This window comes from Zingiber officinale, chromosome 10A (assembly GCF_018446385.1).
Source record: "Zingiber officinale cultivar Zhangliang chromosome 10A, Zo_v1.1, whole genome shotgun sequence".
Taxonomy (NCBI): Eukaryota; Viridiplantae; Streptophyta; class Magnoliopsida; order Zingiberales; family Zingiberaceae; genus Zingiber; species Zingiber officinale.
This window is the reverse complement of record NC_056004.1, coordinates 64,518,610-64,545,474: the sequence shown is the minus strand read 5'-3', so window position 1 is coordinate 64,545,474 and position 26,865 is coordinate 64,518,610. Positions and strand designations below refer to the sequence as shown.

Genomic DNA, 26,865 nt, shown 5'->3' with positions numbered 1-26,865 from the left:
TGTGCAAGAGATTGAGGAGAGAGAAAGTATGATGAGAGAGAAAGTGTAATGAGAAAAAAGAGTGTGATAGGAGAGATTAAGGAGAGAGAAAGTGTGTGATAAAATGATGAGAGTGAAAATATGATGAGAGAGAACAAGGAGAGAGAAATGATATGAAAGAAAAAATAAATAAATATATTTTGATATTTAATATTAAGAGAGAAAATTTAAATTTTAGGTCAAGAGTATTTTTGAAATAAGAGAATATTTTGATTGATAAAAATAGGGTAATAACTCATTGAGGGGGAGATACATGAGAATGAGTTATTACCTAATTTCAAGGATTCATTACCTTATTTGTATTCCTATTTCTATAATCCAAACATTAATGATCCTGTCTGGAAGCTGAGAAAACGAACCTGCCGGGGGGGTGACGTGTCTGGAAGGTTGACCGCATCCCCATGACCCGGTTGATGAGCTGTCCTCTACGTTGACCAGATCGTCAGAAGTCCTCCTCCAGTCAACTGTACCTGTATCCAGCGACCGGGTCGCCCCGGCCTTTGGTACCTCGGTGCTCGAGGCGAATCCCACAGATATATGAGCAATCGAATACTAACGACAAAATAATTAACTAAATGCAGAAAAGGTACGAGAACGTACCCTGGCCCAGGAGGGCGCCCTCGGATGGATGGATGAGCTGGTCATGGTGCTGACCGAGTCGTCGTGGCCCCAACAATGGAATGGGTGGGGACCCGCTGATAAGCCGAATCTGATAGTGGCGATACACAATGGCTCATAGGCCGATACGCGGCACGCAAGCCGGATCGTCATAGCAGTAATACAAAGAACAGAACATCACGGCTCGATGGCCGGAAAACACAATGGATGCATATAAACGCCGCAAAGGGCCGGATCTCAAATGTACAGTCGTCGATGCGAGCTGTCAGGACGCCGGAGCTAACTGTGGGGGCCGTCGGAAGGGGCGGCAGCGGCTGCCGGCGGCGGTGACACCACCTGCTGGAGGTGGCGGAGCCCGCCTCATGGTGGTAGACGATGACGAAGACCGTCCTGATGACCGGTCACAGTGACAGCCACAAGCTGCTGTGGTGGACGCCGACTGGGAGAGGAAGAGAGACGAGCTTCCCCCTCCCTGCTCGTGGCTGCTGCCGCGAGAGGAGAGGAAGGAAAGGAGAAGAGCAGCGCCGGCGGCCTTGCCGGGCGCCGGTGAAGGACACACGAAGGAACAACGCTCTCCTTGGCTGGTGGCAACAATATGAACCGATCTCCCCCTTCCTGCTGATGGGCGCGCAGGGGTGAAGCTGCTGGGGGAAAGGGGTAGAGAAGAGGAAGCAGGGAGCGCCGGCGACTTCGTCGGCTCCGGCGGGGAGCTTGGGAAGGCGAAAAGCTTCATCGTGGCCAGCGGCGGAAATCCACAAAATGCCCGAACCCCCTTTCCTTTGGCGGCGCCCGTCCACCAAAAGCCCCTCCTCCTCTCTGTTTCTCCCCGGCGGCGGCGGAAGAACCCAGGAGCTTCTCCCTGGTGTGAGCGTGGAGGCCCCCCAACCCCCGAACACCAGCCCCCTCCCTTCTCATCACGAACCGGCTGCCTCCTTATCCCCAAAACCCTCAACATCCCCAATTACCCAAATGCCCTTTGACCTCCCATTAATTCCTCCCATGCCACATTCATATCCGGAACAATTAACAATGACAATCAATGATTCTCATTCCTATTTCTCACTCCTATTTCTATCAAACCAACCACCCCCTAACAATCATAAATTCCCAAGGTCCAATTCCCTCCTGTTAGGAACAGGTTAACCCTTTTCCTTTTGCCTATCCTTTCCTGTCCTATTCCATACTGTAATTTGATTTGATTGGATTCGATTTCTTATTCACTTTCACGCCTCCTGCAGCATTCAGCAGTTACTCTTCAAACCCCAAAGGATGAGCCTCCGCGACCCGCAGCGCCGGGCCTTCTCCGATGCCGATCTGGCCTCCTCCGCCTCCGTCGACGAGGATGAAGACGAGGTTCGCTTTCTCGTACCCCAATTTAAATTTCCCTTTTCCTGTTCTCGGCCGAACGATTCATGCTTCGAATTCCTTTCAGAACGAACGGAGCTACGTCAGTAACGGGAGCGACGCGTCGCCCGGGCCGCCTCCCAGGCCCTCCCTGAATGAGGCGAGACACTGGAGAGACCTCTTCTGGCTCGTCATCTTCGTTATTCACCTTCTGGCCTTCGGCGCTGGTTTGGCCCTCCTCGGAATCAATCACTTCAGCCGGCCTGATCGATTTAACATCGATCGCTTCACCAATATCACTGGCGGTGGAAACTCCAGTCAGGATGCGCTCCTCCAGCAGCAGCAGCAGAGCGCGCGGGTTGATCTCACGGAGACGTACTGGCCGTTCTACGGGGTGGCAGGCGGAGCGGGTGCGCTCTTGGCGTGGTCGTGGCTATCGCTGCTGGGTACCCATGGGAGCCAGATGATGAAGGTGTCTATCCACGGGCTTACCACCTATCTGGCTGTGGTCAGCGTTTTGTGCTTTTGGGTCAAGCACTTCTTTTGGGGCGTGGCCTTCGCTGTGGGCGCTGGACTACAGTTCCTGTATGTCATGTCGGTGTTGGAGAGGTACGCTTCAGGCCTTCTTCTTCTTTTTTTCCTTTACCCACTTTTTGATCGACTTGATTTTGAATAATATTGGAGTATACTTTTGAAGATTATTGATTGATGGAAAGTAATTATATGCCTTTTCTTTTCTTCTTTTATGTTTGGAAGTTATTTGTGATGACTAGAGAGTGATAAACCATTACATCTTGTGTTCTGCGCCTCAAGTAAGATGTATGATTTCTTTTGCTTACCTACTGGTTAGATCCCAAATGGAAGAGATATAAACGTCAGAGTTGCCTTGGTCTTCAAGAAACTCCATTTAAGTTATAACCGATGAGTTGGCATTTAAGATATAAGGATGTACTCTTCCGAGTTCTTGTTGTGAGTTTAATCACGATATACTATCAAATAAGTTTCCACGTTTGAGATATGATCATTGATAGACCATAAGTATATAGAAATGTAGGGCCTGAACCCGATTGAAGATAACTCAATAACCAGTTGCTTGGCAAGTTGATACATACTTGTAAACATGTTGTTTAGTATACACATATGTTGAATGATTTAGTTGCTGCACAATTGTTTTCCACACACAGCAGAATAAAGAAAATTAGAAATTTTTATTTTTTTTATCAACTTTCTACATTTTACTTTCTGGAGTCGATAAAATAAAAATTCCAGATCTCACTCTCTCTGCTCATATGTTTTTTCACATAATTAAGTCATTGAATCTGTTTAATTATACAACATGCATCCATATATGTTAAAATACAAAAAATTGCATAGTAAATGAAATTATAATTCCAACATGCATCCATAGTTTTTTTTCAAATTATGCGGAGAATTTTAGAAAAGAAAGGTATTAACGTAATGCAATGAATTAAGGATATATACGAGAATGTAATGATAAGAATGAAATTTCTAATGGATTAATTGGAGTTCTTCATATAAATATTAAATTAAGATCAACTCTAACTGTATATTTTTACACTAGTCATGAATGAACTTACTGATAGGACTTTACTATTGGCTAGAGGGGGGGGGGGGGGGAATAGCCTTCCTTTGATTTTACCTACAATCTTGTTAGCGGAAGCAAATAGAAATAAAGAAAATACAAGAAAACAAGAGAACAATGCTAACTCCTTGGTTTACTTGGTCTCCACCTCCTTGAGGTGACTAATCCAAGGCACACACCCACACAATCAAGCTCCACTATAAACTTCTCCTTCTCGAATCACAATCGAAGGTGGAGAAACCCTTGCACAATTTCCTCTTCCTCTTTACAAAATGAAGACTAGAATTAGAAGGAAGGGAGTGAATATCTGTAGACTTGAAGATCACTTGATGAGCACTTTTCCCAGTTTTTTGAACAGTTAGTTATCTCCAAGCTCTAACAGACTGCTTTTATAGTTTTCCCGACATCAGTCGACTGGTATACATATCAGTCGACTGATGGCTTCAACGGCACTAAAGATTTGATGAGATTTTGAGCCGCTACTTCACAACGGTTATCTACCAGTCGACTGGTACTCGCACCAGTCGACTGGTACTTGCCTCCAATCAGCCTGTCGACATTCTGTTCGTTCTGTGCCTTGGTATCAGTCGACTGGTGTGGGTACTAGTCGACTGGTGTGGGTACTAGTCGATTGGTACCTTATACCTTTGAGATTTACAGCAGTTTGTACAGTTCCAGTTTTACATTATTTACATACTTGAAATACTTCCTTAGCTTAGACTTCATGCCTCCAAGCACCTTCCCTCTGCCTTGCGCCCTTAGGATGCTTCCGTCTCCATGACTCCTCATCCTTGCGCTTGCCTTCAAGGGCTACCGTTGGCTTTGTCATGCTAAGTCTCTATTTTGCCAATAGATCGTACCTCCGGAACTTTCCTTGCCAAGTCTTCATACTTGGTCTTCTCTTCATATCTGCTTACTCAATACTTATGTTAGATCACAATTAATGCCTAACTTAAACTAATTTAATCAAACATCAACAATGAGTAATGTCCTGAGCAAGATTGCTCCAACAATCTCCCCCTTTTTGATGTTTGGCAAAATTTGTTTAAGTTAGGTTTTCAAATGTATCATAACGGTAAGGCATGATAATATCCATGAAGCATATAATATGAAACATATAACATGAAGCATAAATGAAGCATAAGCATACAAAGTATCTACATATAACATAAGGCATGAATGAAGCATAAGCATACAAAATATCTAACTTAAACCATCCAAGTCTCCCCCTTTTTGACATACAACAAAAAGATTTAGAAGTATGTTAACAGCTCCCCTGAATCCAGGATATCCTCGAAGAGCAAGAGATAGAGAGGGACACATGACAAATAATAAGAGAAGACACAGCCGGACATAGAGGAACTCACAAAACAGCAATAGAGAAATAGAGAAGCATCAGCACATAATAAACACTAGACAGATAATGTCATAATAGCATACACCCATCATAGTCTGACAACCAAGTGTTCGAGATAAACAAACGATATCGCTATCGAAACCAAAACATATCTCGACACTAACAAAAGAAGCAGCATCCTAGTGATCATCACTGGAAGGAGGAGGGGGAGGAGCCTGGTATGTCATATCCCAGCGCTGCAGCATCGCATACACCTCTGTCTGACGCTGCTGAGATGCAGTCCAATCCTGCCGGAACCCACGAAACTCCTGAAACCCCTGGCGTACTGTCTCCTCCAGCTGAGTCAATCGAGCCTCGACAGTCATAGGAGCTGGATCCGGCGCCAGTGCAGGAGCAGGAACGTCCGCCTCCTCCTCATCGTCAGAATCATCCGCCACCTGAGCACGCCATACCATCTCCCCCGGCGTCTCTCAATACCTGCAAGAGATAGCTGGCGGGCCCCTATCTGATCATAGTCCTTAGATAATTGATGCTGTTGACCCCTCATGACATCGATACCCCGAGAGGCAAAGAAAGAAGTCAGGATGTGGCAGTAAGACATGTACAACTTCTCATGGATAGGACTAGTGAAGTGCAGGATGGACTCAAAGACGTGAAGAGCGATGTTGATGTCGAGCCGGTGCTCCAAAGCATACATCATGACCAGATGGGGCAGTCGAATCTTGGCTTGCCCCGAGTGACTATGGGTAAGATACACGCAATAACAATCTTATAAAGAATGTTACTGCGGGTAGACATACGTGTGGCATCGAAGATGCGCCGCAAAGGAGCTCGGGGGGCATTAAAGACAACTGAGAGAGTGAATCGGTGAATGGCTCAACAACGGTAGGAAAACACGTAAAGGAGCTATTAGAAGCCCGACACTCTAAGAAAGATCGGAGAATGCTGGGAGTGAACTCAATGTCGACACCACCTACCCGAGACATCCATGCAGAACCTCCGCTAGCACTAGGATGCAGATTGTTGTAGAATTCCTTACACAAATCCAGATTTACCATATGCATGCAATGCACTAACTTATCCAATCCAAAGTACAGAATGGTGTCCATGATATCTGGCACAATCGTAGTAAAATAGGTCTGATTCAGATACCGACAGGGTATCATAGCGAAATCAGTAGTCGCAAACCGTTGCCGTGCGGCTTCGGAGCGAAATCGATCCGCCGAGGGAACGGGAGCAGATTGCCGGGAGGTCCCCTCACCAGCCCTGCGTTTTTGCCTAACCCTAAGTGTAGTAATGCAATGCATATGAATCAAATGCAACCCCAAGTGAAGCGAAAAGAAAAACAAGACAGAACACAACAAGAACACACATAGAACAACACACCATTAGGGTTTAGATCACACCTGAACTTGAAGAAAAGTGTGGGAGAAGAATTACCGTCGTTCCATAGCAACTGAGATGGAATGAAAAGGAATAGGATTTGACAGCCAAAAACTGAAACCCTAGTGCTGTGAGCGTCACCGTCGCTGAGAAGAAAAATGGGAACTGAGAACTTGACAAGAAGAGAGATACAAGGTAGATCAGAGAAGGAGAGAACCTCTAGGTGGTCGGGGATGACTGGAAATGGTGAGAAGAAGACTCGGGGACGCAGGCGACACCAGACGGCTGAGGAACCTAGGGTTTTTGTCGGGCCATCTGGCGCCCGTGAGAATATAACATCCTGACACCAGTCGACTGATGTGTATATCAGTCGACTGGTCCCTAAAATGAAAACACACAGAATGGTTCTGTTCGAAAAAAATCACTGTTACCCGTCGACTGGTATCTGCACCAGTCGACTGATACCAATGTTTACCCAATTCTGACCCGAAGTTCAGAAACTCACTGATAATTCCACATACCTCAAAAAAATCTCAAATTTTGTGGAGAGGTTTATTTGAATCATGTCTACTTGGGAAAAATATACATAAAAATATGTCTATCACGGATCCCAAGATTGACACAAACTTCAAAAGTAGATAGATTATGTAGTATATCCTTGAGTGAAAGTTCCAATTAGGACTTTTCTAAAGTTTCTGTACTTATGTTAGAACAAGGGTCCTTTCATGCGGTATGATATTTGTTTGTTTATTTTATTTTTTTTTTTTAAGAAAATATCCAATCATGTTCAAAGAGCTATGTACACATTAATTTTGCACAAGCCTTCCCAATGATTGGTCCAATTAAGGATCAATGTGACTAGATGTCATACTGGCTCAAAATGATGCATCATAACTAACATTGTGAACCAAATACATCTTCCTAATATCTCACATGATGTCTAAGCAAGTCATCCTAGGTCTTTGTGAGATACATTCAAGTATGTATGTAGCTTTTAAATTTATGGGATCATGAAAAGCTAAATCTATTATTCTACAAGGCACAAACCCAACTCTCTTCTAATAGAGATAAACTCCACCTCGGGTAAAGGTTTGGTAAAAATATCGGCAAGATTAGATTTGGATTCAACATAAAGTAGTTCAATGTTGCCTCTTGCCACATGATCTCTAATGAAGTGGTGTTTTATCTCAATGTGCTTTGTCCTAGAGTGATGTACGGGATTTTTGGTTAAATTAATGGTGCTCACATTATCACATAAGACCTTGACCTTGGAATAATGTAGCTCATAATCCTTCAAAGTATGCATCATCCAAAGCAATTGGGCTACACAACCACCCATTACCACATACTCGGCCTCGGTTGTGGACAATGTCACACAAGGTTGTTTTCGACTACTCCAACTTACAAGAGAAGATCCAAGAAATTGACATCCACCGCTAGTACTTTTTCTGTCCAATTTGCAACCCGCATAATCGGAATCGGTATACCCAATTAAGTCAAAATTTCTAGTTCTAGGGTACCAAAGCCCCACATTAAGAGTGCTCTTGATGTATCTCAAAATTCTTTTTACCGCTACTAAATGTGACTCTTTAGCACATGATTGGTATCTTGCACACATTCCTACCGCGAATAATATATCCGGTCTACTAGCGGTTAGGTATAGCAAACTACCAATCATGCTCCTATATTGCTTTGGGTCCACTAATTTTCCCTCTTGATCACTATCTATCTTGGTGTTTGTCCCCATAGGGGTAGTTGCTCCTTTAGCATTTTCTAACCCAAATTTCTTGATGAGTTCTTTAGCGAATTTGGATTGGTAAACATAGGTTCCCTCATTAGTTTGTTTTACTTGTAATCCCAAAAAGAAACTCAATTCTCCAACTAGACTCATTTCAAACTCGCTTTCCATGTGTTTAATAAAATCATGAAGAAGGTCATTATTTGTTGACCCAAAAATGATGTCATCAACATAGACTTGGGCAACGAAAATGTCTCCATCTTTAGACTTTAAAAACAATGTTGGATCAATTGTTCCTCTTCTAAAGCCCTTGGAAATTAGAAAGGATGAAAGTCTTTCATACCAAGCCCGGGGTGCTTGTTTTAACCCATATAATGCTTTCTTAAGCTTATAAACATGGTTTGGGCAATCTACACTTTCAAATCTGGGTGGTTGCTCTACATAAACTTCTTCCTTAATGAACCCATTTAAGAAAGCCGATTTCACATCCATTTGATGAAGTTTAAAACCTATGTAAGCGGCATATCCTAATAATATTCGGATGGACTCTAATCGGGCTACCGGAGCATATGTTTCATCATAATCAAGTCCTTCTACTTGATTGAAACCCCTAGCTACCAACCTAGCTTTATTTCTAGTGACTCTCCCTTGATCATCCAACTTGTTTCTAAAAACCCATTTTGTTATGACGATTGTACTATCATTAGGTATTCGAACTAACTCCCACACTTCACTCCTTTCAAATTGGTTCAACTCTTCTTGCATTGCTAAAATCCAATCCGTATCAAGTAAAGCATCATCAATTGTTTTTGGTTCAAGTTGTGATATTAGAGCAATTTGACTAGTATGATCCCTAAAGTAGGATCTAGTCCTTACCCCTTGTGTCACATCTCCAACTACTTGATTAATAGGATGATCTTGATGGTGCCTTAAGGTCCTTGAGATAATCGAATCATCATCTTTGGAAAGGTCATTGTTTACATTGTTTCTTTCATCATCCGAACCATCTCTTTCTCCCCCTTGATCAATACCCCCTAATTGTAGACTTTTCATTTCTTGAGTAATGGTTTGGTTATGTTCAATTATATCCTTGTCAATAGAGAACTTCTTAGGGTAAGTCTTAGTGGACTTATCAAACTCAACATTTGATGATTCCTCAACGGTTTGAGTTCTTTTATTGTATACTCTATATCCTCTACTAGTAGATGAGTATCCAACTAGAATTCCCTCATTGGACTTGGCCTCAAACTTTCCTAAGTCATCTTTGGTATTGAGAATATGAACCTTGCAACCAAAGACTTTAAAATAGTGAATTGTAGGGATTTTGCCATTCCATAATTCAAATGGTGTTTTCCCTAAGAACTTGTGAATCAAGACACGGTTTTGAATGTAACAAGCGGTATTAACCGCTTCGGCCCACAAATAGCTTGGTAAGGAGTATGTATTGAGCATGGTTCTAGCCGCCTCTTGTAAAGCTCGATTTTTTCTCTCCACTACACCATTTTGTTGAGGTGTTCTTGGACAAGAGAATTCATGCTTGTAGCCATTCTCTAGACAAAACTTAGAAAAGTTCAAATTCTCAAACTCTTCACCATGATCACTCCTAATTCTATCAATTTTGAGGTTCTTTTCGTTTTCTACCCTCTTGGCAAATCCCATAATAGTTTCTAAAGTTTCTCCCTTATGTTTCAAGAAATAAACCCAAGAATATCTAGAGTAATCATCTACTATCACCAAACAATATTTGTTACCTACCAACGAAGGTGTTCTATGACAATCAAAAAGATCCAAATGCAATAATTCTAACGGTAATGAAGTGCTAGTTAAGGTTTTACCTTTGTGTGATGACCTTGATTGCCTACCCTCTTGGCATGCATCACACAATTTGTCCTTGATGTACTTGATCTTTGGTAGTCCCTTTACTAGATCCATCTTGGCTATCTTGGCTATGTTTCTCATGTTGATATGTCCAAGTCTTCTATGCCATAACCATCCTTCCTCTTCTTTTGATATCAAACACTTAATAGGAGGATTAAAAGCATATGAAAGATCAATATAATAAAGATTTGCTTTTCTAAATCCTTTTAGCATAACATTCTCAAGATTTTTGTGCTTAACTAAACATTTATCGGGATGAAACTCCACATTATATCCGACATCACATAATTGACTAACACTAAGCAAATTAAATCCCATACTTTTAACCAATAGGACTTTATGAATGATAATTTTAGATGATACCTCAATTGTACCTTTACCTATAATCTTGAGCTTTCCACTATTCCCAAATGATACTGTTCCCTTCTTTATATAATTTATTGTAGAGAACTTGCTCACATCACCGGTCATATGTCTTAAGCAACCGCTATCCACAATCCACATACTTGCATCCTTCTTCTCCTCTACCTAAGAAACATAAAACACACAACTCTTTGGTACCCATGCACTAGATTCGGAAATATCATTCAAATATTTCTTAGGCACCCAAGCTTGTTTTACCTTCCCTTTAAGATTTTTCGTAACTTTGTTTCTAAGTACATCATTTCTAGTACCATTGATTAGAGACATATATGCAACTTCCTTTTCCTTAGGTCTATACCCTATTCCGGCTTTGTTGTAAACGGCTCTTTGATCTCTAATGATCATATCTAGATACTTGGATCCATTTGTGAATTTTTCTAAACATGCTCTTAATTCAATCACATCATTCTTCAATTTCTCATTTTCTTCCTTGAGCACATTTGACTCACTAGACATGCATGTATCAACTTTAATGGTCCTAAGTTTTCCCTTCAAGGTTTTTACCTTAGATTGTGATTTGACATAAGCATTTTTGAGGTGAGCAATAGTTTTATAGAGAAATTCTACTTTGGGAGATTCTTTTACCTCATCATCATCACTTGACGATGATTCCTCACTTGATGACTCTTCATTTGATGAATCCTCTTCACTTGACACTTCTTCTTGACTTGACTCTTCTTTGTCATCTTCAAAAGCCATAAATGTCATATGTCGAGTAACATGGCATAGCTCATCTTCATCCGATGAGTCAATGCTTGGTGTATCTCATGTAGCTTGGGCCACCATGGCTTCCTTCTTCTTTTTCTCCTTCTTCTTCTCCTTTTCTTCTTTCTTCTTTAATTCCGAGCAATTTGGCTTGATATGTCCTTTCTTATTACATCTATAACAAATGACATTAGGGTTAAAACTTGAACTTTGATTACTTTTACCTTTTGAGGGTTGGAACATTCTCTTTACATCCTTCCTTGTAAATTTCCTTGATCTTCCCATCATCTTCTTAACATAATGTGCCACTTCACTTGCCGACATTTCATCATCACTATCCGATGATTCTTGCTTGGATCGGATGATGAGGATTCCACCTTCTTTTCTTTCTTCTTTTTCTTTTCCTTCTTTTCTACAACAAGAGCCATACCTTTCTCTTTTGAAACCACATTAGCTTGTTCATGTAGTTCAAACTCACAAAACAATTCATCAAGCTTAACTAAAGAAAGATCTCTAGAAACCTTATATGCATCAACCATTGATGCCCATAAGGTGGTTCTAGGAAAAGATTGGAGAACATACCTTACTAAGTCTTGATTGTCAATTTTCTCACCTATTACATGAAGTCCATTCACTATCTCTTTGAATCTACCATGCATTTGACTCACGGTCTCATTGGACTTCATAGTGAAAGTTTGAAGTTGCCCCAACAAGAGATCTCTCTTGGCTCTCCTTGATTCGCTTGATCCTTCATGTAACTCAATGAGTTTTTCCCAAAGTTCTTTGGCGGAGTTGAATGGTCCTATTTTGCTTAGTTGCTCCTTTGAGAGTCCACATTGTAGGGTTGTTGTAGCCTTTGCATTTGCTTGAGCCTTCTTTGCCATCTCTTTTGTCCAATCCTTGGTTGATAGAGGAGCTCCCGACCCATCCTTTGGCATTTCGAATCCATCTACAACACTAAACCAATTTTCAATGTCATTCATTAAATAATACTCCATCCTACCTTTCCAATATGCAAAGTCGTTCCCATCGAAGAAGGGTGGCCTTGCGGTGCTATATCCCTCTTGAAATGCCATTTTGATGCTTCGGTTGACGGTGAGGTCTTCCGATGCAAACCTCGCTCTGATACCAATTGATAGGACCTTTACTATTGGCTAGAGGGGGGGTGAATAGCCTTCCTTTGATTTTACCTACAATCTTGTTAGCGGAAGCAAATAGAAATAAAGAAAATACAAGAAAACAAGAGAACAATGCTAACTCCTTGGTTTACTTGGTCTCCACCTCCTTGAGGTGGCTAATCCAAGGCACACACCCACACAATCAAGCTCCACTATAAACTTCTCCTTCTCGAATCACAATCGAAGGTGGAGAAACCCTTGCACAATTTCCTCTTCCTCTTTACAAAATGAAGACTAGAATTAGAAGGAAGGGAGTGAATATCTGTAGACTTGAAGATCACTTGATGAGCACTTTTCCCAGTTTTTTGAACAGTTAGTTATAACCAAGCTCTAACAGACTGCTTTTATAGTTTTCCCGACATCAGTCGACTGGTATACATATCAGTCGACTGATAGCATCAACGGCACTAAAGATTTGATGTGATTTTGAGCCGCTACTTCACAACGGTTATCTACCAGTCGACTGGTACTCGCACCAGTCAACTGGTACTTGCCTCCAATCAGCCTGTTGACATTCTGTTCGTTCTGTGCCTTGGTATCAGTCGACTGGTGTGGGTACTAGTCGACTGGTACCTTATACCTTTGAGATTTACAGCAGTTTGTACAGTTCCAGTTTTACATTATTTACATACTTGAAATACTTCCTTAGCTTAGATTTCATGCCTCCAAGCACCTTCCCTCTGCCTTGCGCCCTTAGGATGCTTCCGTCTCCATGACTCCTCATCCTTGCGCTTGCCTTCAAGGGCTACCGTTGGCTTTGTCATGCTAAGTCTCTATTTTGGCAATAGATCATACCTCCGGAACTTTCCTTGCCAAGTCTTCATACTTGGTCTTCTCTTCATATCTGCTTACTAATACTTATGTTAGATCACAATTAATGCCTAACTTAAACTAATTTAATCAAACATCAACAATGAGTAATGTCCTGAGCAAGATTGCTCCAACACTTACTAGACACATTTAAAACACGTTATCATCGTACATGTTATTTGCAAATGATATTATTTTGGTTGATGAGACACGTAAAAGAGTAAATGCTAAACTCAAATTTTTACACGAAATACTGGAAGTAAAATATTTTAGGCTTAGTAGAGTAAAGATAAAATATATAAAATTTTAAATTTAGATGTATTAGACAAACTATGGTAAAGTTATTGTCATGCGATGTTGAGGCCATGGGTTCGAGTTGCGAAAAAAGTTTCTTGCAAAATACAAGGTAAGACTACATACAATAAATCTAATGTTGTCCAAATCTTCCATGGGACCCATACTGGTGGGAGTTCTGTACATCGCATTGCCTTTTTTTTTAGTATTTGACTTAGCAGGATAATTGTTAAGATAGGAGATGATTAGTTACTTGTAATTGTTAGCTTGGTAACTATATATGACCGTAAAGTACCTTTAAAACTTAAAGTAAAATTCTACAAAATCACAATTAAATTTGCTATGTTATATGGAAATGAATGTTAGGTTATAATAGAGCACATGAGCAGAAGATGAGAGTTACAAAGATGAGGATGTTAAGGTGAATGTGTGGACATACGAGAATGAACAAAATAAAAAATGAAATCATTAGAGAGAAAGTCAGAGTTGCGTCTATTGAGAGAAAACTCTGAGAGACACGTTTAAGATGGTATGAGCATGTACTTAGACGATCAATAAATACTCCAGTTAGGCGATGTGAAATTATGACAAACACGCATATCAAACGAGGAAGAGGAAGACCAAAAAAGACTTGGTTAGCCACAATAAAACAAGATAAAATTTATTTAAGTATAGATGATGATATAGTAGGAGATAGAGTTCAATGACGTAAAAGGATCCGTATAACCGATCCCACCTAGTGGGATAAGGCTTGGTTGTTGTGAGCTTTGTAACTAAGAGTTTAAAGTATCTAGGATCGTTTTTACAAAATGATGGAGGGGTTGATTGATACAAAACATCAATAGGATGATTAAAATGGAGGAGAATATTTTTTTTGATTGTACGATACCTCTAAAGCTTAAAAGTAAGTTTTACAAAATGTTGGTTAGCTGAATATTACTTATAAATCAAACATTCGAGCAGAAGATGAGAGTCGTAGAAATGAGGATATTAAAGTGCATGTGTGAACGTACAGGATGAATAAGATAAAAATAAGAATATTAGAGAGAAAGTCGAAGTCGTGTCAATTGAGGGAAAACTGTGAGAGTTATGTTTAAAATGATATGTTCATGTATTTAGGCGACCAATAAATGACCTATTTAGGCGATATGAGACCATGATAAATACACACATTAAGCAAGGAAGAATGAGAACAAAAAGATTTAGTTATATTGCTGATTTTACTTAGTGGGATAAATGTTTGGGAGTTGTTATTATTTTCCAATTCCTACATCTTAGAGCTTCAGGTAGAAAAATTTGTCCTCAAATTTGTCCTCTGTGAGATCTGGTTACCAGTATGTAGGGACTAAATCATTCAACAATGTGTATATTAAATGACATGTCTTTCTATATATATATATATATATATATATATATATATATAATTTAAAATCTCTCTCTCCCTATATATATATAATAGATAGAAAGACATGTCATTTAATATACACATTGCTGAATGATTTAGTCACTACATACTAGTAATCAGATCTCACAAAGGACAAAAACTGATGAAAAGATAAAATTTATTAAACTCATGATAATTATCATTGGGAGATTTGGTCATTTTCAAAGGCTCCATATTCTAAGAGAATCATAACCATATAACTAAATGGACTCGATCAAACATTGTATTACTCTTTTACTCTATACAATATAGTTACCAAATCAAAAGCTATCTTAATTATATATAGATAGGTAAATGTGTTCCCCAAGTGCCCTTTTGCTCACCTATGTTTTCTTTATCCTTAGTCTAAATAACTTATCAGAAATTACCATTTGTACTATATTTTAAATTTCAGACTATTAAGTTAATTATGGAATTTAAAGTTTCTCATAAAACTGCAATCAGTTTAGTTCATTGATAAGTTGAATATAAAAAAGTCTAATTATAAATGTCATGACTTAGGGTTGTAATTCCATTTACCAAGAGGTAGAGCACTTGGTGATGATATGATAAAAGAGTGACCAAAATGATAATAAATGGCAACACGAGGTGTTTAACAAAACATATATTCTTTCTTTTGTTTAAGAAAGTATAATGAGACTATGTGAGAATATACAGCAACAAAGTCTAACACACAAAATAATAAGTAAAACAAGGAAAGTAAAATTGAATTTCCATCATGTCGAGGATCTTTAGGCAACTCTATACTCTAGCTGAGCAAGACTTCAAAAATAAATACTTGGTCTCAAAGTTTGAGGAAAACATAAATTACTAAGTGGGTAAACTTGATTTAAATTAAGAGTTCAAAAATTTAGACAAGTCATAATTCTCATTACAATACTAGAGTTTCAAATTCAGTTTTTTATTTTAATATAAAATTATCTCTTATCTTTATGCCACAGAGTTTTCACCATTATTCTTAATTAATATCATTTATTCTCCACAAATAAAATTTATTTAATTATAACCATTTATTAAGATAAATAGCTCTACTTAATTTTCACTATCTTTTATCATAAATTAATTAATTTTTAATTATCACCTCTTAATCATACTAATAAATCCACAAATATACTAAGAAGTGAATCATTAGAGTCGGGTTCTCATATTATGAACAATGTCATCTAACATGTTGGTTAAGCCTTTCTTGAAGATAATCAATGATATAGCGTCTTTATGCAAATAAATGTTGACTACGTGTATATTGGTGTAATCGACATTTGGTTAAGGTTAACCAATCTTAATTAACTAAGCTCGAGTTGCCTCGAATTGAATTTTGATATTTGATCAATTTGCTAGTTGAATTGAGTGAGACGTTAAGTAGGTCAAAGTTGACTTGATAACTTGACGGTGGAGTAGTCCAAGTGGGTCAATGGTTAAGCGGACACTTGACGATAGGAAGTTCAACGGGGAGTTGGTAAAAGAAAAGTGCAAGTGGGTCATGAAGAACCGAACACTTGACATGAGAAGCGAAGTCCAAGTGGACTATGGAGGACCAAACACTTGTCATGAAATGTGAAATCCAAGTCGATTAAAGTTGATCAAACACTTGGCATGTGGATGAAAGGTAAGTAGGAAAGTCTTAATAGGTCATGGATCAAATGTTTGCCATTTGGAGAAGTTTTATTAGGTCAAGGGTGAGTAGATGCTAGGCGTATAAAGTCCTGACATATCAAAATAGACTAGATGTTAGAATTGGAAAGTCCTTGCAGATCAAGGCTGATTGGATATTATACAAAAAGTTTTGGTAGGTTGAGATTCAACAGATATAGGCAAGGCGAGAATTTAGTTTTGGCAAGGCTGAAACAGGAGTATCGATTGATTGGTAGTTGTATCGATCGATCAATGGACTCTAAACCTCGAATTTGGGGTTTGAGGTATTTTTAGGGTTTGCTATAATAACCAAGATTGCTATAGTAATTAGGATTGCTATAATAATTAGAGTTGCTACAATAACTAGGTTTGCTTTAGTGTCAGGGTTTAGGTTTTTTGCTATAATATTTTATATTAGTCGATTAATGAGTTTGATCAACATTGTAGTAGCGAACAGAAAGTTCAAAAATCGATTGGAAAGAAACTTGACTGGTTGCCTATCAGTTAATTGGCTATCAATCAATTGATGAAGTTTAACAGACGATTGATAGTGGTCAAAATGAGTCAGAAAGAGCAGTTCTACATGGACATCGAAACCTGGCAATCGCCTATTAGGTGGAAATCAGCCCTACCCTATAAAAGAGGGTCTCAAGGAAGTTAAGCTACGACTGTTCTTGAGGGGTTAGATACAAAGTGTTGCTATGTTTTTTACCATCAAGAAACAATCCAAAACAATAATAAAGCATCCAAAGCTAAGTTTTCATTAGTAAAGGTGTTTTACTTTCATTCAGCGGTTGAAATGTCATTCTGTGCCAAGCGGCACGAACGGTTTTTACCGTTCCATTGGGGAAGCGAAATGGACACCCTACGTGTGGCTGTTTCGAGTATGTGTCACGAGCACAACATCCCGAATGCATCGTTGGACGCTTCCGGTGCCATTGGAGGTGTCGCAATGCGATGCTTCTGGTGAAGCCGGAAGTGTAGCGAGACACTTCCGGACGCCTCCAGCACCGTCAGAGGTGTGCGGGGCATTAGAGGCGTCGCGTGCATGCGTTGCGAGCATGCGTCGCGGGAGTGTACTGTGCAAAATTAATATTATAATTTAAATAATTCAAACAATTTCCATTTAAGTGTGATATTTTAAAGAAGTTTTCATAAACTCTATTTAAATTATCTCAATAAAATATAAAAAAATATTTAAAATTTTAAAAAATTAATAAAATTTATTAAATAATAAAAATTATTTTTACTATTTTAAATTTTATTTAAAAATTCTAATTTTTTTTATAAAAATCCCAATATATTAAATTTATATTATGATATTTTTTTAATTTTTTTTTGTATTTTTTTTACTATTTTAATATTTAATTGATATTTAAATATTTTTTATTATTTTAAATATATATTATTTAAATTAATAATTAATTAATTGAATAAATAGTTAATTTATATAATTATTATATATAAAATATCATCTTTGTATTAATTTATATAATTATGATTATTTATTCTTGGCATTGGAGAACTATAAAGGTTACTTAAGCAAAATGTTACAAAAACCAACGTCACTCATTTTAGTATTAGTAAGGTAACATATTATGATGTAAAAAAGAGCAGCTCGGTGCACGAAGCTCTATGCGGGGTCCCGGGGAAGGATCCATTGTACGTAACCTTATCCTGCTTTTTGCAAGAGGCTATTTCCAGTATTCGAACCCGTGATCTTTTGGTCACAAAGTAACATATTTTGATGTATTAATTTAAATTCAAATTATTGATAGATCAATTTTCTTTATAGAAAACTATATTTAATTATTTTTTCTAATAATATTAAGTTGTTTAATAATGGAGAACTTATATAAAATCAATATACAATTTATTTTTAAATTATACACAATAAATATACTATATATAAATAAAAAAATACCGAAATCGTATCAGCATGACAATACGATATCGAAACCGTATCGTTTCGGTATGAGACCGAAACCATGGCACGGGTCGAAATTTTAAACCTTACTTTCATTTATATTTGTATTTTAGTTTCTTGTTGTATTGTTTATTAGAAATAAGTTGCAAGAGACTTCTCTGCCTCTGGAAGTTATCTGAGAAGGAGAAGGTTAGTAGGGGTTGTTCGTTAGGACTAGGCTTTGGATGTAGCAACCTTCAGAGGTAGTGAACCAAATAAACTGACCATATTTGCGATGTGTCGTCGATTGTAGTTCGAATTTCCACGGCACAATCTGTTGATGTGAAAGGAGCTATTCACCCTCCTCTAGCTTGCATCGATCCTAATAGTGCCATCTATGCTACCACATGTCTACGAACACTTAGATGCTATGATAAAGGGGTAGGCTTAGAGATCTTAGTATTTTTTTCAATAATACTTGTTTCACTTTGAGTGTTTATGCAATACGTATTAGGCTAATTTAATAATATATTAATATATGCTCTCTTGAGAAGGACTTATTGCATTAGAGAGGTGTATAAGTGTCAACATACAAATCAATATATAGCATGGAAGGTAAAGTAGTTTAAAGACATGCATCAAAGGAGAAATAAATACAATATTTTCTTTTAAAAATAACCCTCCCTATGTAAATCCTCACTTGTAAATAGCAAGAAAAGAATACATTTACTTCCAATAATCTAGTTCTTTAGAACTCATTTTATTGGTGTTGGTTTATTTCCCTTTTTAAAATTGTTATAGAAACATAAATAATCTCTTATCAATAAAGATTGAACCTCATTCATACACAACGAATTTAAGTTCAAGGCATGGTTTAAAGTGTCATGCTAAAACGATCGAAACGGGTGAAACGTCTTGTTTTGCTCGGTGACCGGCACCGGCACGACCCTGGCACCAGACCCACGACAGGTGCACCAGACCCCGACATGGATTTCAGATTTTTTTTAATTAAACTTAGTTTAATTTTTATAATCAACTCCTAGTTATGGTGGAGATAATCTAAAAAGACTTTATTAAACCCTAATAAAATTATCTAATTAATTTTATATTTCATTTATTTTAATTTAAAAATTATAATAAAATTTTTATTTATTTATTTATCTATTTTCATATCTTTTCCTTTTTTAAAAGATTATTTTTTATCTTGTTTATTTTTTAAATATTTATGTTAAATATTTTAGTTTTTAATTAATATATTTTATATTTAAAAAATATTGAAACTATATCGGCACGACACGATACGGTACCGAAATCGTATCGTTCCGGTTCAGGACCGAAACCTCGACACGGGTCAAAATTTTAAACCTTGGTTCAAGGATATACTCATATATATACCATAACGATCCATAATTCTACATTGTCATTATTCTCCCAATGGGTACTTACAAATTGAAGTGTAGGGACAACATAAAAAAGCTCAAGATAAACTAAATTCATAATAATGGAAAAATTTAGAATTAATCAAAACTCAGTGAATGGATCCAATCTTGGTCCAAATACCATGCTATGACCCAAATTGGAATAGAACATAACAACCATGATAAAACACCCCTTAGACTTCTCCAAATTAACACCATACACTAATCTATCACAACCCAGTTCCAACTAATGAGATTAAACTCTTATTTACAATTTTTCTAAGTAGTGATTTCAAGGTGCATGATAATAAGGAACAACTTGAATCTCTAATCTAGATAACCAATAGTTTTAATGTTAAAGATAATCATTATCAACAAAACATAAAGAAAAGAAAACAAGAGAATCTTACACCCTAAGAGAACTTTTTTTATACCAAAAAAGCCAAAAAATTTGATCCAAATTTAGAAATGAGAATAAGAAGGGGAATGAGGCAACTGTGAATGCTAAGGAGGAAAAGCTAGGCTTCCCATCACTGTCCTTGTGTGGAGAGGGTAGTCTTGGAAAAGAAAGTAGTAAAAGAGAGAAAAGTGGCGGCGGCATAGGGATGTGTGCAGGTGCAAAGGAAGATGAAAGGAAGAGAGAGAAAATAAGAGTGGCGAAGTTAGGCTTCCCGTCACTCTCTTTGTGTGGGGAGGGTACCCTCGGAAAAGAAAATAGCAAAAGAGAGAAAAAATGGGTTGGGAGAAAGGTGGCGGCAACATAGGGATGTGAGCAAGTGCAAAGGAACATGAAAGGCAGAGAGAGAAAATACAAGGGACGAAGTCTTGGTTTTGAGTGACGGTGACACACCGGAAATAGAAACAAGAGGGAGAGACCTAGAGAGACTGTTTATGTGAGAGAGAGAGAGAGAGTTGTTGGAGGTGTGGGAGTGGTCAATGCTTTATGGCAACAACAATAAAAAACGAGTAATACACACATGAGCATGAGAGGGCGCAACACTGCGGGGAAGAGAAGAAAAGCATCAAGAGAGAGGATAAAAGTGAATATGTGGGAGAGATAGAAGGAAATGTTAACCTCCCAAGAGTTTTGCTAATCCAACCCAACATGTCTAAACTACACTATCCTAAATATAAAATTGGTTGTGGCCTAAATTGGTTAAAATGAACCGAGATCAAGGTCAGTTTTAACCCACACAAACATAATTACCATCATGTCTATTTGATGAACTTCACCTAACCCTTAATTGCTATATTTATTTAAATGAGCTCCATCTAAACTTAACCTTAATCTAAGTTTAACTCGACCCCCAAAGCTCAAAATAGTGGTCTAATTCACGCTTAGTTTGTAGTCTAAAATTTGAAAAAAAAAATTAAAATACAAAATTTGAATAGGATAAAATTAGTAACATTAAATTTTAATTTTAATCAAATTTAGAAAATTCCCATATGATAACATGTAGTTAATTGAACATTTGATAACTTCCATTGAGTACTTCTAGCTAATACAGGAAGCAATAAATTATTGGTTGCATATTTATTGAGTCAATAATTTTGTATACCATGAAATGTATGACTTGCATTCATGTCGCTTTACATTGGTAGATAGCTTTGCACTTCAAGTTCACAATCTCTTTATTTACTTGATCTTTAATATCCCTTCATTTAATTTTGTGTTTGATTGGTATTTGATGGCAGCAACTTTAAAATACCTCTCATTTCATGTAGATCCTTGTATAAAGCTAATTAGTAATCGCTTGCATCTCCCACCATTTTTCATTTTTTTATTTATATTTTTATAATTCTTTAAATTTATGTGTTACAACTTTTCCATTGTCTATTATTGTAGATCTATTATTTTAATTTTAGCATTTGTTATGAAAAGATATTCCTAAACTAAAATACTATTAACTCTTCTCTCTTTATCTTTTTTCTTCCTTAAACTTGTTTTGATTTCTCTAGATTCTAAGTTTCATCCTCCTGATCACAACAAACATGGAGGTGTTTGATTGATTAATACCTTTACAATGCATTATGAAGGGGAGCCTTGGCACAATAGTAATGTTGTTGTCGTGCGACCTTGTGGCCACTGGTTCAAGTCGTGGAAACCTCTTGCAATGCAGGGTGGTTGCGTACAATAGATTCAATGTGTTCCGACCTTTCCTCAAGACCCCGTATTGATGGGAGTATGATCCTGTTTGAGAGTCGAGGCGATGGACGCTGGGACGTGGCGCTCCTGTTGACTGTTGACGGACTCCGAGTCGAAGGAACCTGCAACCACAAAAAGCAGAGTAACAGTAGCTACAGTAAAAATATGCCTACCTCCGTCGAAGCTTGAAGCCCTTTATATAGGGCTCCGGGGAAGCGCATGCACGCTTCTCGAGGCATGCACGCTTCTCAAAGCTTTCCCTGAAAAGACATGTCAGGAAAGCGTCCTTGACACCATACCTCAATGACCCGGGCATATGTCTGACATGACAGTGGAAGCTTCCGCCGTACGATCTTCTGCTTGGCCATGCCGCCAACCATGCCGTCTGTCGGTGGCGCGAGTTCCCACTAGGGTATCGGCTGATCCTCCTTTTTGTCTGTTAGTGGACCGAGTGGCCATCCCGCTCGGCCAACCCTTGGCCGTTCGGGTGGTCCAGCCCTTCGACCGAGCGAAGTGGCCGCTCGGCCAACATTCCACTGTCAGAGTTCCGTTGTGCTGTGATCTTGTTTCACCGGCTCCGAGGTTCGATGTAAGTCCGAGGGGGCTAGCCGCTCGGCGTATGTCTTGCTTTGAGCGTCGGAAGCTCGGTGCCTGGCCGAACTGTGGTGATATCTGATTGATACTTTTTTGTCCCGGTTGGGCGAGTGAGTTGTCCGACTGGCCACCAATACATGGATGTTGACCGCTTAGACTTTGACTTCCATCATGACCATGACTCCCTGAAGGGTGGGCCCTTATCACCGGATCAATATATATATATATATATATATATATATATATATATATATATATATATAAGATTTATTATGTCTCAAGGCGTAGCCGAGTTGGTAACCATGTGGTACATTTGCAAAATGGAGCAAGGGTCGAATCCCGATGAAATCGATGAAAAATGCACTGTGGGGCTTGTTCGGTACCTGATTTTCTCACTCTCAATGGCGGGTGACGGATTTCACCTTTGTAGAAATTGTTAAGATTTATTATCTTAAAATGATCAAAATTACTATAATGAATTATCTTTTTAATGAAAGTATTGACTCCATGGTAGTCGTTCACTTATGCATTTTCTTATTGTTTGATCATTCATATATTTTTGTGAAATTTACATTAAAGTTGGAAAATATAGCTAATCAAGACACTCTGTCAAAATTTTAAAATAACTTATATTTAATCGCTGAATTTTAATATTTGGCTTTCTAGGAAATAATATAAGACTTAGGAACCCATAGAATACAAGAAGATTTGACATGGGAAATTTAACAAGCAACATGTGTTAGCGTCATTCATCAGAGCATGAAAATTCTTTGAAAGGTATAATCCATGGTGTTATGGCCCCGATCCTAGAGAATATGTATATTGAAAAATCTTGGTAGGCAACTTGAGAGCAACTATTTAGCTACTTTATATGTGATTGATTGGAGGAAAAGAAATTGAATATTGAGAATATGTGAATGATGACTAGGAGCTTTATGAAGTGAATTAAATAACTAGGATTTTGGGATATGATGGCCATTTGATTAACGTATCATGTCTTAATTAATAGTCCTAATAAATAATATCAAAAGTGAAGAAAACAGTTTGTTGGAATCAAAATCTTATATTTGTTTAGGTTTGGAACTTATTTGGTTAATATGCTATTTTCCATGAGGTTCGATGAAAATTTTGGACAAGAAATCCCAATAAATAACATCAAAGGAAAGAAATAATATGCCCAAGGTGTAAAATATCATGCTGTGTCGTTTGGTACGGGTGAAATATCCTCGTCAACAGAAATCGACATCGACACACCAGAGGCATAGTGGAGACCTTGCGTGTGCCTCGCAGAGGCCCCACGACGGCCTTTGTGGCCGTTGCGGAGGCCTTGTGATGGCCTCGCGACCGCCGGGGAGGCCACGAGAAGCCTGGCCGCGAGGCCTTGTGATGACCCTATAAGGATATTGTAGCAACTGTGGAGGCCTCACTGCCACCGGGGCCTCGCAACCCATCGTGATGGCCTTGCGGCCTTTGCGGAGGGCTTGTACAGGCCTTGCATTCGCCACAGATGCCACTTGCGAGGCTCGCATTCACTGGCCGCATGGAACACGGAGTCAACTTAGATTTTAATTATAAAAACTTATATTAATAATTTCAATCAACTCTTAGCTATAGTTGAGATAATTTAAATAACTGCCAAGTATGTGGTACTCACCCACCTATTTAGTGGATAAAATAAATGTTGGCCTGTTCGGTTGAGATTGTTCACATTGACATTTAAATCATGCACTATTATAAGCTAATATTCTTGACTAATCCTTTTCATGGTTACACGTTCTTCAGAGATTTCAATATATATTATATAATATATTATTTGTGTGTTGTACATTCTTGTTTATGATGTCTTAGACAACTTCAACATTCTTCTCTAGGTTTCCTTTCACAATGCTAGTGCTGCAAAAGGCTGTGAAGATGCTCTGGAACCTTCCTGAAGTTATGCGAGTAGCCTATGCTTTTGTTGCAATTATGCTTTGTTGGATGGGGTTGTGGTCATTTGGTGTATCTGGGGTTATTGCATCAAACATGGATGACAGTGCACGCTGGTGGCTCCTTGTGGTGAGCTGGCAAGTTTGCTACTTCCAAAGAATGAAATGTCCAATCAATCAAATGTTCAAACAACTCATAAAATCTTCCTGTGCCTCTGTATTTGTAGATTTTTGCTGTCAGCTTATTTTGGATTGGTGCTGTATTTTGCAATACAGTCCATGTGATAGTATCTGGCATGGTGTTCCTTGTTCTCATTAATGGTAGTCGAAGTGCACCATCAATGCCTCTAAATCCAGTTTTGAAGTCATTACGTTATGCAGTGACAACTTCTTTTGGTAGCATTTGTTATGGATCACTTTTTACAGCAGCCATCCGAGCAATGCGGTGGGAGGTTACATTCTAGACTTGATAAACTACATAGTTGTTTTCAATATTCATGGCAATTTGCTACTAAAGAAATATCTTTGATGGTTTTCAATTTCAAATAATTTCTTGATGTATGTTTGCTTGAATGTCTAGATCCGAGGAGTTCGATCAAAGATTGGAAGTAATGAGTGCCTTCTCTGCTGTGTTGATTTCTTATTTCACCTTGTGGAGACTCTAGTTCGTTTCTTCAACAAATATGCCTATGTTGAGGTTAGTTGCATCTAGTAAATCTGAGATTTTTCTTATAATGAGATAGGTCACTGACTTTCCTACTTAATGAAGGGTAGTCCAGTCATTTATTATATACCACATGATGGATAGAAGAGCTTTCAGGTAGAATGCTTGCAACAGACCTTACACATATCTGATTTCAGTGTGCTACTACTGTACCTGCTCAAGTCATTTCCATTTTTTTTTTTGTTACCATAGTGACTTAGTTATTGACAATAGAATAAGATAAAATTGCCATGAATATAATAAGATAAAATTTATTTGAATATTAATGATAATATAGTAGGAGATCTTGAGGCCAATGGAATAAAAAACTCATATAGCCGACCACACCTAGTGGGATAAGACTTGGTTGTTGTTGTTGTTGTTGTTGTTGTTGTACCTTAATGACTTGTTTGCTTGGAGCAAAAAAAGAAGCGTCTCCCATGTTCGTCTACTATCTTAAAGCAGACTTTAAATATTTTCCTAAGGATTTCCCCTGCAGTTGCATTACTGGGATGTTTGAGTTATGATAATCTTTAATCAGTCATGCTGTCTTGGTCCTGATTTCCCTTCTATAATAGAAACTTGAAGTTGACTTGCGGATTCTCTTCTGCCATATATCTGATTACAGATGTTTCTGACTGTTTGCCAAAGATGTCAACAAATAGTTCCATTGTCATCTTAAACATTTGTGGTTTTTGTCCAATCTTTATATAGATAGCAGTTAATGGTAAAGGCTTCAACAGCTCAGCTAGAGATGCCTGGGAGTTATTCCAATCCACCGGCATTGAAGCACTTGTTGCCTATGATTGTTCAGGTGCAGTTCTTCTGATGAGCATTATTTTGGGCGGGATGATTACTGGAACATGTACAGGGGTGTGGACATGGTTTAAAAGGAGTGATAAAGTAATTATGGTTGGCTCAACTGCTATTTTGATGGGAATGATTTTGGTGAGTTCCCACCTTACATCATCCCATGTTACTTGCCACAATGTTACTTTACACACATTCTACAGAGTGACTGATTGTTTTGGTGAGGTCCCACCTCGTATCTTTATTGTTAACCATTTTTTCGTTGATTATTTCCACAGGTGGGACTGGCTGTAGTAGTTGTTGAAAGTGCAGTTACGTCAATATATGTATGTTTTGCAGAAGATCCTTCGTTGATTCAGCGATGGGACGCTGAATTCTTTGACCAAATGTCGGAGGCATTGCACCAACGGTTACAGTACAGGAGTGCAAGAGCTAGAGAAGTTATGAATCGCCAACATGATCAACTGGCGGATTCACCCATTTGAAGTTGCTCGGTAGATCAAACAATGCAAACAGTTGCAATTGTAACCTTTTTTTTTTAAAATTCAAAGAAAATGCTTTTCTTTTCCTCACCTCCTGTCAAATACAATTCTTGCTGTTCGAGGAACACCAGCATCACATGTCAGATTCTTTTTAATTTGCATTTCTTGTAATTATCTCATTTTAGCCGGAATGGAACTCTTCAGGACGTGAGCCCACGGGTGGTTGCAACGCTTGATCACCTGGGGAATAACATAGAGACTAAGATTGCTCATGAAGTACAAATGCACATCTGGCAGAGCGCACAAATGCTGGTGCGGTAGGTAGCCCGACTGGCAGTATTTGTGGAAGGCACGATGGTAGTCTGCGATGTTATCTACATGTCAGCATGCGTTGTAACCAATGCAGCTGATCAGGCATCTACGTCCACACACGGT

General features: G+C 38.4%; 1 protein-coding gene across 1 annotated transcript; it reads left to right on the top strand.

Annotated features, from left to right (window-relative positions):
• The first annotated feature begins 1,848 nt into the window (after positions 1 to 1,848).
• On the top strand, positions 1,849 to 26,609 carry LOC122027616 (CTL-like protein DDB_G0274487). The gene is made up of 7 exons (XM_042586607.1): positions 1,849 to 2,010; positions 2,090 to 2,610; positions 24,382 to 24,565; positions 24,663 to 24,887; positions 25,016 to 25,132; positions 25,853 to 26,086; positions 26,227 to 26,609. The coding sequence occupies exons 1-7, from the start codon at positions 1,927 to 1,929 to the stop codon at positions 26,431 to 26,433; spliced, it is 1,572 nt and encodes a 523-aa protein (XP_042442541.1). The 5' UTR covers positions 1,849 to 1,926; the 3' UTR covers positions 26,434 to 26,609.
• The last annotated feature ends 256 nt before the right edge of the window (positions 26,610 to 26,865 follow it).